Genomic DNA, 13,424 nt, shown 5'->3' on the forward strand with positions numbered 1-13,424 from the left:
TTGGAATACTCTTCTTGCAAATAATATAATTGCCTAAGAAACTGCCTTTTAAAAAAGGAACTAGGATGAAGTGTATCAGAAAAGTTACTTTTGAATCCTAGATTTGCATCATCATAAGTTTTATGTAATGAATTAGTATTCTGTAAACAAGATTTAGTCTGTTTATTGTGTCATTGAGGATTTGTACTCTGCCTTTTTGGTGAGAGTTCTTTGAAATTATTCTAATTTTCAGTAATTTTGAGGATGGGCTCAAGAGCAAAGGTTAATTTCGTCCACGCTTGAGAAGCAATGCTTCTTGTTCTGGCCATGAAAGAGAAAGCCTCTTTTGTCTTCATTTTGAGTTTGTATGGAGTGCAAGGTCTTTTTCTGCTCTATAGTAGATTCTGTAGCAATATGGTTCAACCATTGCCTTTTCAGTTCCTCAGGGAGTTTTTTAGCTTCCATTCCAACTTCACCCAGATTGTTTTTAGCTACCTAGAGTTTTTATTGGAAAGAGCGAGATGGTGTAACAAGCTGCATAACAACCTTTCAAAAGGGTAGTCAGGAACTACTCGGGCAGACTCGCGGCCAAGGTGTAACAGTATGTACTACACAACTGCTCTGTATGCTCTATACCAGGCATGGGCAAACTTTGGCCCTCCAGGGGTTTGGTCTGTTAGGAGGGCTGAAGTTTGCCCATGCCTGCTCTATACACTGAAATTGGTTTGGGATCTGGGGTCTATCAGCTAGTTCAGACTGGTGCAACTTGCAGCCCAGGGGCTAGATGCAAACTTCACAAGGATTTGGTGCAGCCTGCAGAGGCTCTGAGCCTAAGCCTTGGGCGGGGGGTGGTCACATGCAGCAATACAGCAGAGTAGCAATTGGAACTTGCCATTCCCCCTTCCAAATGTTTTACCTTTACAAGTTTCCTTTCTCTATGTAAAGTAACTTAGTTGTGCTGCTCGTCCTTTTTGTTTGCCTCTTTTTTTTACTCTATTGTCTCCTCCTCCTCTGGTGGCAACTTCACCATAGTGAACATAATTTTTCCCTCAACAGTGAGGAAAATGAATGGCATCGAGTTGGCAGTTTTTCCCTGTGGTGTAAGGAGTGATGACAGAGGCAAGCCATAGGCAAAGAGAAAGAAAGACCAGTGGAAGCAATAACTGAGGCACTTCTTCTTTCTCTCAGAAAAAGTCTGCAGCCTGCCACCATTCTGAGGGAAAGTGGGGATATCAAGACAAATCCATGTTGCTGCTTGCTCTGAGGGAAGGGTGCCCTGTTGCAAATCCTGAGTGAGGCAATAAAAACCTGTCTGTGGTCCAAAGAGGTTTAGCCTATTTTAATTTCAGCCTGAACTAGTATCTCAGCTATGTCTGAAGACACAACCCTGTGGCCTCCTAGTAGCTAACCGAAAACTGAGGTTCAGCCAGGCATTTCCTCCTTTTGCCCAGTCAGCTTGCAGAACATCACTGTTTTTTCAATATTTTTGATCTCTACCAAAGTCAGTTTCCAATATTCTTTAATAATTTTTTTGAAATCCTGTTTTCAAAAGTGTCAGGTTCAGTACTATAGCATACTCTGTGTTTTTTTTTAAGAAGGAGGATAGTTTTTTAGGTTAATTAACAGGGTCGCTTTAAGTATTTTGGGAGGTCAGCCAGAAAGAAGGATGATGCTTCTAACTTTGAGAGACTGGGCCAGCCCTCACTATTTAGACATCTGAAGCATTGAGAGGTCAACCTCTCAATAGTTTTCTCTGATTCCAATTTATCATCTTACTTTTCCTGCTCTTCTCATCCACCTGTCAGGAACAAAACCAGGCAAAGGAGGCATCCACATCTAATATGGCTCATTCTAAAGCCCGACCTGAGCTTAGTCCTAAACCTAATGCTTCCTTGTTGGGCCTTAACCCTGTTTTCCCAGTAGTTTTTCCTGGAGTCATGGTCCACAAAGGACTGTGAAGCCCAATTAGTACAGGGGCAGATCCATTAGTCTCTAATTAGCCCCCAAGATATTCACATGAGGCTTCAGGTTGTAGGTATCTATCCTTCACGGAAATGTCTCCTCCAGACTGCCAAAGAGAAAGTGTTCAAATGACTGCCAGGTCAGCCATAGTATAATAATGTTATGGTTTCATTGTAACCATGAAGAAAATGATTATCTCATTGTATAACAGATTCAGACTGTCATAAAAATAAGTTTCTTTCTCTTCCCAGACCACCAAGTATGTTTACTCCTCTTTACCTAGCAGATCTTCTGGGCATAGAATGAATGTCCCTGATATTATCACTGCAGTTCTTTGGGATGATTGTTTTGGTTACAGTCTCTTCTCTAGGGCCCATTTGTATTCTCAGTTTCAGTGTATGTTGCTTCCATAGCAAAGAGAAATTGCTCGGGTAGCTCGCCTTTCCTTGTGTTTCTCAAGGGAAGTGTTGTCCTCATTACATTTGCAGACCAGCAACCATTTCCACTCAAAGGAATACTGCTGAGGGATTCCTGGTATGGGATTATTGATGCAGGCCCTCTGGACACCAACCTTATGTTTGCAGACTTATCAGCTGGTTGGAACTTCAGACCTACTCGGTACTTTTGGAATTTGCCAACCATGTATCTGATTAGAATGGCCTTCTTTGTACAGACAACATTATGAAGGCTGACATTAACCACCAGAGCAGCACACACATGTTTACACTGTAGTTGAAAACTAACCATCTCCTCCAGTGGGAGGAGAGCAGTATATAAGAGGAAAGTTGAACTACACAGGCTAGCTAAGCCGTTTTGCTGGAAGGGGAGCAGAGTATTTGCAAAATTCATAGATTTCACCACATTAGCATTGGCATCATTGGTACTGGAATTATTGAGACTTCAGTTTCTGTCTACCATGACACCTGCTAATGCTCCCTGATGTGTCGAGTCAGGGTTTGCTCTTTCATCTAGATATAGATGGCTGGAATTCCATGCTTGGCAATTGGATGTGTTTGAGGCATTTTAGGTGCAACTATTAAGTGATTGGCTGCTTCCCAAAGGCCTGCTTTTCTGTTTCTCTGTGATAGGCCGGTGATTAGATCTGGTAGGTGTCTTGGATTCCATCATTTTATGGATTATAGAATGGATAGTTCTAGCCTTCAGTTCCTTTTATAGGTTCATCCTAGCAGGTATCATGGATAGTTCTGGACTTCAGTTCCCTTGGCAGATTTATCCTAGCAAGTATCATAACTAGAGATGGGAAGGCCAATTCTCTCACACCAGAAGCGACTTGCAATTTCTCAAGTTACTACTGACACTGAAAAAAAATGGAGAAAGAACTTTTCTCTATTTTGGAGTTAGTATAGAAATATTGAGCATTATCCCCTTTGCAATCTTGGTATTTTAATGGCTTCTAACAAGGGGACTGGCAATGAACGTATGGGCCGTTCTAACTCCTTTGTGTTAGCCTTTTGTATTTCTGATCATGGAGGAAGGTATTTTCTTTATGCTCGGTGTGAAAACAAAGCAGACTGTTTAGTGGAAGGATGCAATCAAATGTCTTACCTTTAATAGCTTGCTTTTTGCTGTTGTTGGAAATAAGCACGTTTGCCAATGGGAGAGTTGAATCTCAGAAAACCTGTACATTTGATGCATACTTGCTTCAGTTTTGGATGACCAGGTCTATTGAACTCAGTCAGATTTTTTTCGAGTAGGATTTGCATAAAGTTTATATTGTATATACTTTTGTAGAATAATTATTTTGATAATTATTTTGATCCAGTGGGACTTGCATAAAGATTGTACTGTATATACTTTTGTAGAATAATTATTTTGATTCTTTACCTTTCAGGAAGAAGAACAAAAACCATTAGATGCTCCTGTCAAAGAGGAAGTAGCTACTGAAAAATCAGCTGAAGTGTAATTATCTATCCTTCTTATTAAAAGATAATGTTTACTAGTCAAACAGTCACATGGCAGTATTTCTTCAGTGCTTGTGAAACCAGTCCTGAGGCTTTCCACTTGTGGTTATATCATCATCATCATCATTGTTATATTTATTTATACCTCGCTTTATCTCCCCAAGAGAGACTCCACTCATATTGGACTACACTTATCAAAATTGTAGAATTAATCAGAAGTGCTTGAGGTTTCATAGAAATACTTTTCTGAAATACGTTTCTGAAATTGGAATTTGAAATGCCAAAAGGCTAGCTGCAGCAAACCTGGATAGGCTAAATTTATCTCTTGAAATTGGCTGGATATCCTGGTAATTTGTTGGATATATAAGGTTCCTTGTTTTTTTCTAGAAATTAGGAACATACTCTTATCTTGCCTGAGACAAATGTTTTTATTATCTGTTGTTGTTGATCTTGAAGTTTCTAATGTTGCATGTATTGTTAACAATTTCATATTTTTCACAAAACATTAATGAACAGTTGCAGGAGATAAAACCAAAATATTCATATATAAACATGTATAAAACAAACTGTTAATTTTACCATATTTCCCCATCCCCACCTCAAATGTTATTGCTTCTCTATCTCTAAGTGTTTTGTCTTTTCTGTGTGTACTTTAAATGGAGAATCCAGCTCTTGAAAGCCTTCTTAAGTACCAGAAACTGTTAGGCCCACCCCCAGCGTGAATAAAGACAAAACAAAGATACACAGTTTAGCTTGCCCTGCTCATTCCACATCAAGGAACAAGCAAGTTGTAAAATAAGAAAAAAAGAAAAGGACCACCTGTGTCAGCAGCATGCTTTAAAAGCTAAGAGAGAGAAGCAAATTGCCCATATGTTTCTGATGCCATTCATCAACTGAACATTTGAAGGGATATACTACCTTCTCTTGAGCTGATCAATCAGATGATGTACACAAACTGCACAGGGACATGAGATCAGGAAGAGTGAGCTAGCACAGTTCACACATATTCTGCACCTCTTAAGGATTTAATTTCACTTTTTAAAAAACATAATTTTAAGATTTTTTTTAAAAAATAGCTGCGTATATTTTGATCACTTCCCATGCTTACTTTCCTGTCCACTTTCAGATTTCAACTGATGAATATGAATTGCTTAATGTAGGAATTGGTGTGGACTGGCCTGAACTCCCTGGGAGTATGGATTTTCAAATCCAGTTAATGGTTTTGGAATACAATTTTTCAAACCAAAGAGCTTACAGTCCCACAAACAATCAAAAAATAATAAAGCACCTAACAAAAACAGGAAAGCTATTTTCTGTAATGGTGTTATACGTAGTAATAGCAGTGTAATTTCAATTTTAAAAAATCTTCTGGAATCCATATCAGTTTTATTCTATGATTTGGCTAGTGCTTCCAGATGTAAAATTGGATTGGTTCTTAAAGTTTCTTTTATCAGATGATAAAACAAGAGTAACGGAAAAAAAATTTAGTTTTAGAAAGAAAGCATTGGTGTTTTTCCCTATCATTTCTTTGTTTTATGTAGGCAGCGTGCCTAACTGAGTAGCAAGGTAATTGTAACACACATATTTTACCTTTTCCAAAGACACTGCTATCAATAGTAGAATGCCAATAAATACACTAGCTGTGAGCACTTGCCGTGTTCTGTTCTTCCCTTTTGATTAATATAAACAGATTTTGGTTAGATTTATGTTTTGCAAGAATCTCAGTTGTTGCACAGCACAGGTTCTGTAAAGTGCTTTCTAGCCCATTTTAAGGCTATAGGGCAGGATATAAATGTGCATAAGGCTTGTGCAAAATCCAGTTGCTAGTTCCTGCTAGAGTAGACCCATTGAATTAATTGTTAAATGTTACACCAACAATTGAAAGCCAGAGTGGAGTGATTATATTTGAATGTCAGACTAAAGATTCTGGGTGACTAGGGGTTTGAACCCAATGTAGGAATGAAAATCCCCTGGCAATTTGTGCTCTCTTAACTTCAGATGAAGGTAGTGGATTAACCACCTCTTAATCAGTTTTGGCAAGAACCAACACCTGTGTAAATCTCTATTGATTCAGCAGGTCGGCTCCATTTGTTACAAATAATTAGAATTTGGCCTTTTTCTCTGGTTTGCAAAGAATTCATTTTCTGAATAGTTTTTATAGCTAGTGGTTTGAGTGTTGGACAATGATTCTGAAGACCAGGGTTGGCCTCAAATATTGCTCTCCACCTTTAAAAAAACTCCATGGTAAGATCACCATAATTCAGAAACTACTTGAAGGCACATAATAACAACATGGTTATGATTGAATTCTACTCTAGTGTGATCAGTTTTTAATTTTAATTATAAGTGCCCTTACAGCAGGGCATAATGGATTCTATTATAGTAAACATTGCCCTTGTTTTTTGGTGTAGGTGTAGGTAAATGTGTCTGTTGAATCAAATTATATTCTTGAGTTCCTTACTTGTTGCCTAAGGTTCATTGGGATTTTTAATGGCATTAGTGGCAGAGCATGTCCAATATTTGATCTATTCATAAAGGCTACCAAAAACGTATTTATGTGTGTGTGTGTGTGCACCTTCAAGTCACCTTTCAACTTACAGTAATCCCGTGAATTTCATAAAGTTTTCTTAGCCACGGAATATGCAGAGGTATTTTTAACAGAGTTGCCCAAATCCTCATTATTACTGATTCCTGCATTTAGAGGCAAAGTGTAAACTGCACTGCAGTGCTAGAATCTAGGCAGCAGGAGGTGCCCTTTCTCTGTCTCTAACAAAAGATTGCAAAGAGTGCTGCTGCGGGGATAACAAGTCCCTGGTTCCTGTTCTGAATTGCTTCCTGTGAAAAAGTCATTAAACCATTACTACTGTTCAGGGCATAAAATGGGAAAACTGTCCAGGAATCTTGAACAAAAGCTGTCCATTTCTCTAAATGGGAGACCTTAATGAGTCAGGCTATGACCCACTGTTTTATGAGAGCTGTTTGGAGAAGAAGAATGCTGTTTCATTTAGCCTGGGAACTTCCGAACTTCGTATCATCCTCCTTTGTTTTCCCCCCCGCAAACCTCAACCCTGTTTTCAGAGCATAAACTTCCAAGCACGCCCACTCCATTATATTTTTATTGAAGCTGTTTACTAGCTCCCCTTGCACATTGTTAAAGAAGTGTGTGTTTGAAATGGAGCTGGGGCTGACCTGGCCAAAAGTCAACCATAGATGTCCCATGAACTACAACAGAGAAACCCCTTTGTGAATATATAGCCATAAAAGAATAAAGATTCCAGGGGCACATAACATAGACATGAGGCTTTTGGTCAGGATTGACTATTCATTGTGATTATTCCCCCGCCCCCCAATTGCACTGAGTGTACATGTGAAGAATTCCATCCTAAATGTCCTAACTACTGCTGAAGGCATCCAAAATTTTAGTAATCGGATAAATATTTGTATTGATTTGTGAGAGAAGCAGTGAATTTGGAAAGAGGTGATTTGTGCTGTCAGAGTTCTCTTATGTGTTTTGAATAATAACATTCCTGCTTTGACAGATATGATCTTCTTCCCATGCTTATGAGTTGAACGACATTTGTTTTATTCAGAGCTGTAGATAATTTCATTCTTGTCAAGGTTATTCAGATAATTGGCAGTTAAAATTCATGATGCCATCGTATAGTGACCTTTGAGAATAACCACCTAGTTCTATGGTCATTTCATCATGTGCTTAGCCAAAGAAGATCTCTCTTAATATCTGTATTGTGGTCTCTTTCAGTTTCTGATACTTTGCATTGTTTTATATCTACCACTTACATTAAGCTATTGCTATCCTGGTATCAGCATTCTTCTGATCTATTTTAAGTTTTAATGTATAAAGGAATATGCATTCTTTTTAAAAGTAAAGTGGTGATAGGGGAATCTTGGTCTTTAAAACAATTGAGTTGTTGGATACTTCTTATCAAACTTTCTGTGGAAAGAGATCTCTCTGATGAGGCTGCAAAGGACTTCACTGCCATCAGTAATGGATTGGGCAAGGAGTTGACATGTCAGAGTAGGCCATGGATCCGTTGGATTTTTTTTTCCACTTCATGCTCACAATATCATCTAGAAAACATATCAACTGTGTAGATGGTGTAGATTATTTCCTTCCTATTATTGTCCATAGTCAGAATCCTGATTATTTGTGATAGCTTGGAGTCAAAGCTTAGCTGCTGGCGTAACTGAGCTAGTAATGGCAAACTGAGGGCTTATTTGTGTGCTGATCAGTGTATTTTACCTTTCTTTTAGAGGTGCAGAAAAGAAAGTGGTGAAAATTGCCTCAGAAATCCCACAGATGGAGGTAAGTTGCTTCTTGTTCAATTTTTTTCATTGCTTTTCACTAGGAGTGTGCCACATTCATCCACTTTATTCTGCCCTAAGTATAATACTAGTACACACAGCTGAGTCAGCCAGTGTTTCATAAGTTATGAACTGAAAACATGGATTTTCCGAAGTGCTTTTCAGTAAAACGGCTACCAGTTGTGAAAATTGTACGGTACCTTCTTATTCCTCCCCACTGTATATGTCCTAGCACTTAATTGGAACCTTAGTTAGTCCCTTCCTGCCCTGATTTTACTCATGTACCCTTTCAGAGTCCTTGCACTATTCACTTTTTATAATATGTGTAGCAATGTTGAGTTTTAAGGTATTTAATTAAATGTGCACATTTTATTGCTGTGTTGTTTTAACTACCGTTTTAAATCACTGTTTTTATGATGTTATGTTGTTATGCTGGTCATGTCCCTGTTGTAAGCCGCCCCGGGTCCCCTCGGTAAGATGGTGGCGGGCAACAAGAATAAAGTATTATTATTATTATTATTATTATTATTATTATTATTATTATTATTATTATTTTATTGTATGACACAGCAAAAAAGATAGATATGCTGGATTTCGTATCACAAAATCACAAGTCGAACACTTCCCAAGTGTCTAGGACTGTGTGATGTATTTTCAGATGATGCGCGCAAATCCCAGTAGGGTGGCCTTTTAAAGTTGGCAGATTGTAATTTTGTCAATACCTATTGTTTCCAAATGCCATCTGAGATCTTTTTGCATTGCACCCAATGTGCCCATCACCACTGGGACCACCTGTACTGGTTTCTGCCAGAGTCTTTGCAGTTCAATCTTGAGGTCCTGATAGCGGCTGAGTTTTTCCTGTTGTTTTTCGTCAATGTGACTGTCACTTGGGATGGCAACATCAATGATCCAAACCTTTTTCTTTTCCACAACTGTGATATCTGGTGTGTTGTGTTCCAGAACTTTGTCAGTCTGGATTCGGAAGTCCCACAGTATCTTTGCGTGTTCATTTTCCACGATCTTTGCTGGTTTGTGATCCCACCAGTTCTTTGCTGCTGGCAGGTGGTACTTGAGGCATAAGTTCCAATGGATCATTTGGGCCACACAGTTGTGCCTCTGTTTGTAGTCTGTCTGTGCAATTTTCTTACAGCAGCTGAGGATATGATCAATGGTTTCGTCAGCTTCCTTGCACAGTCTGCATTTTGGGTCATCAGCTGATTTTTCGATCTTGGCCTTAATTGCATTTGTTCTGATGGCTTGCTCCTGGGTTGCAAGGATCAGGCCTTCTGTCTCCTTCTTCAGGGTCCCATTCATGAGCCAGAGCCAGGTCTTCTCCTTATCAGCTTTTCCTTCAATTTTGTCAAGGAACTTTCCATGCAGTGTTTTGTTGTGCCAGCTGTCAGCTCTAGTTTGTAGTGCAGTTTTCTTGTACTGGTTTTTTGTCTGTTGTGTTTTGAGGAGTTTCTGATTTTTGACTTCAATCAAAGCAGGTTCTTCACTTTGCTTTACATATTCTGCCAGGGCATGTTCTTCTTCTTTGACTGCTTGTTTTACTTGTAAGAGTCCTCTGCCCCCTGATCTTCTAGGAAGATAGAGCCGGTCAACATCACTGCGAGGGTGCAGTGAATGATGAATGGTCATGAGTTTTCTTGTTTTTCTGTCCAAATTGTCCAGTTCCGCCTGTGTCCAATTTATAATGCCAGCAGTATATCTTATGACAGGTATGGCCCAGGTGTTTATGGCCATTATGGTTTTTTTTATTGTTGTTGTTGTTGTTGTTGTTGTTATTATTATTATTATTATTATTATTATTATTATTATGTGATTTATATTTCCCTCACTTTTAGCTTGTTGTTGGTATTACATTATTAGGTTACTTCTTTAGTCTGGTTCATATATAGGACAAAACTACAGTAATGAGTTGCAGAAAATCTAAGGCTACTGTTTTCTTCTCTAATGCTTTTGCTTCCAGTTGCCCTTGAATTTATTAAAAGGTGGCAGGCTTAAACCAGGGTTTTTAAGGGGTGGGATGTGCCCACTGGTTGTTGGGTGGCAGCTTACATCAGCTGTTGGTAGCATAGCTATTAGGGATGAAAGGAATTGCAGTCCGTCAGCTTTCAGAGCTCTACATGTTTTACATTTATTTATTTATTTACAGTATTTATATTCCGCCCTTCTCACCCTGAAGGGGACTTAGGGCGGATCACAATGCACATATACCATACATGGCAAACATCTCTGGGGCAAACTAATGTTTCACCAAAAAAAATCTGACATTTTCATTTAATTTAGACTGGTTTCTATTAACTATATCTTAAATTGACTGCCTTTCAAAGTTCAAACATAATAGGGAATTGTAGTTTTTAATAAATGAGGAAACAAAGGCTTCTTAACCACTTTTGCAGCCAAGATGTGACTAAAGCAAAGGCAATGATGGCTTCTTTGTGCAGCAGAAAACCATAGTTTTCAATTGTGTCTGAATTGTTTGTATATGTTTGCATTGGATGTATGTTAGATTACATCTTGTATCCTGAATGTCTGCTTTTATCATCTTAACTTTATGCTGGTCTTAATACAGCATCTACTGAATGCAATCAATAGATAAATGAGACCTGGTTGTCTTTGAATTTGTACTGGCTAGAGAAGTTACTAGGTTATATTAAAATGCTGTGGGTATTGCATTGCCTTAATTTCTGTTCCTTAGAATGTACTTTTCTCATTCTGTGCCACTATATCCATGTTTGACTGAGGAATTGCTTGGGACAGTAAAGAAGAAAATAGTATCTCTGTAGTTCTTTATCAAATGTGAAGTTGGATCTCCCTGCAATAAAGTACAGAGGGCCCTCAGTATCCACTAGGATTTTGTTCCAGATCCCTTATAGATACCCAAATCCATGGATACTCAGTTCTCATTATATATAATGTCATAGTAGAATGGTATCCCTTATATAAAATGGCAAAATCAACCTTTGCTTGTTGGATTTAAAAAATCCAACAAGCCATGGCTGTTTGAATCCACTGATGCCAAATTGGTGAATATGGAGGGTCAATTGTAGCCCATTGTTTTGGTTAGTTTCCACTCAGCTCTTCATAATTGGCAAAGCTGATATGAAAACACAGTCTTTTCCCCTGCTGTTCAGCTGCCACCTCCAAGATCTAATCTTTTTTTGTAGGCTGACCACAGCTATTGAAGGCTGCTGTCGCAAATCCCAGATTATTATTTTAGTAGGGCACGTAATCAGAAACAATAAATATTATCTGAAATGGAACTGTTATCGAGTGACGCCTTCTAACTTGGTGGGAAGTCTTCATTGAGAAATCATTAAATTATTCTAGTTACGTCCTTTTTCACACTTTCTTTGTTTTACTTAACAGCTCAGCCAAACACTATCCTTGCGAAAATCCACTTGATGTTTTGCTAATCACTTAAACCCCCAAATACAAATGCTTTCTAGATTCAGTTGACGTACAAAGGAGCCTAATGTGACATTCTGAGCATACTGGGTTTTTATTTCCAAATAGATAGCCATGTTAGTCTCTGTTTGTGTAAAAAGAGAAAAAGAAAAAAATGAAGATTATGGAACCTAAGAGATTTTTTAAAAACTGGATTTTATTTTCATTGGTGTTGAGGATGCTGCACTAGAACTTTCTAAAAGTCACATGAAATATTGTTAGGCTATATCTTCAAGTAAAGCTGCTTATAAGGATTTTAATCTGTTTCAATGGACAGAAAACTGTATTGCTTAATGAAAATCACACAGAATAACAAACCTAATGTTTTTAGGAATTGAAAATCCAGGGTGTTTAGGAGCTTCATTGAGTCAACGTATATTGATAAATCAAGTATTTGTTTTCTATTAATATTCTGCCATTTTCGTAAAGCCTTATAAGCAAATAGTTAACCACTAGAACTTCTTTCTCTTTTTGATGACAAAAAGGAAGAATAAAAGACTATTTCCACAAGATCTGAAAAATCAAAGGGGAGTTTAAACCTAGAGTGGGGAATATTCACTTGGTTCTGTTCAACATCTTTATTGACTTAGATAAAGGATTAGAAGGCATGATCATCAAGTTTGCAGATGACACCAAATTGAGAGGGATAGCCAATACTCCAGAAGACAGGAGCAGAATTCAAAACGATCTTAACAGATTAGAGAGATGGGCCGAAATTAACAAAATGAAGCTCAACAGGGACAAATGCAAGATACTCCACTTAGGCAGAAAAAATGAAATGCAAAGATACAGACTGGGAAGACCTGGCTTGACAGCAGTAAGTGTGAAAAAGATCTTGGGGTCCTTGTGGACAAGAAGTTAAACATGAGCCAACAATGTAATGAGGCAGCAAAAAAAAGCCAATAGGATTTTGGCCTGCATAAATAGGAGTATATTGTTTAGATCCAGGAAAGTCATGCTACCCCTCTATTCTGCCTTGGTCAGACCACACCTGGAATACTGTGTCCAGTTCTGGGCACCGCCATTGAAGGGAGATGCTGACAAGCTGGAGGAGGAGGGTGACTAAAATGATGTTTAGCCTGTAAAAGAGGAGGCTGAGAGGAGACATGATAGCCATGTGTAAATATGTGAGGGGAAGTCATAGGCAGGAGGGGGAAAGATTGTTTTTTGATGCTCTGGAGACTAGGACGCAGAACAACGGCTTTAAACTACTGGAAAGGAGATTCCACCTGCACATTAAGAAGAACTTTCTAACTGTGAGAGCTGTTCAGCAATGGAACTCTCTGCCTCAGAGTGTAGTAGAGGCTCCTTCTTTGGAGGCTTTTAGGCAGAGGATGGATGGCCATCTGTCGGGGGTACTTTGAATTTGATTTTCCTGCTTCTTGGCAGGGGATTGGACTGGATGACCCATGAGGTCTCTTCCAGCTCTATGATTCAGGGGAGAACACATTACATGACCAAGTAGAAATAGAAAAAAACATATGAAGATAAAGCTACACATTTAGAAAGTGAAATGGAAGTTGCACTTGGAATCCTTAGAAGAAATGAGTCACCCAGAACAAATGACATTTCAATACATAGACAGAATCTAAGGTAAAGGTAAAGGTTTCCCCTGATGTTAAGTTTAGTCATGTCTGACTTTGGGGGTTGGTGCTCATCTCCATTTCTAAGCCGAAGAGCCGGCGTTGTCCATAGACACCTCCAAGATCATGTGGTCGGCATGACTGCATGGAGCGCCATTACCTTCCCGCCAGAGCGGTACCTATTGATCTACTCACATTGGCA

General features: G+C 38.7%; 1 protein-coding gene across 2 annotated transcripts in view; it reads left to right on the plus strand.

The window, feature by feature from the left end:
* The window catches only part of sarnp (SAP domain containing ribonucleoprotein), a 68,450-nt gene that overhangs the window by 6,472 nt on the left and 48,554 nt on the right, over positions 1 to 13,424 (plus strand). For both annotated transcript variants that reach the window (XM_003223194.4, XM_003223195.4), the window contains exons 4-5: positions 3,794 to 3,861; positions 8,136 to 8,187. In XM_003223194.4, coding sequence (XP_003223242.1) covers positions 3,794 to 3,861; positions 8,136 to 8,187 — 120 coding nt within the window. The remainder of the gene's footprint in view (positions 1 to 3,793; positions 3,862 to 8,135; positions 8,188 to 13,424) is intronic.

The sequence above is a fragment of the Anolis carolinensis genome, chromosome 2, assembly GCF_035594765.1.
Source record: "Anolis carolinensis isolate JA03-04 chromosome 2, rAnoCar3.1.pri, whole genome shotgun sequence".
Lineage (NCBI taxonomy): Eukaryota > Metazoa > Chordata > Lepidosauria > Squamata > Dactyloidae > Anolis > Anolis carolinensis.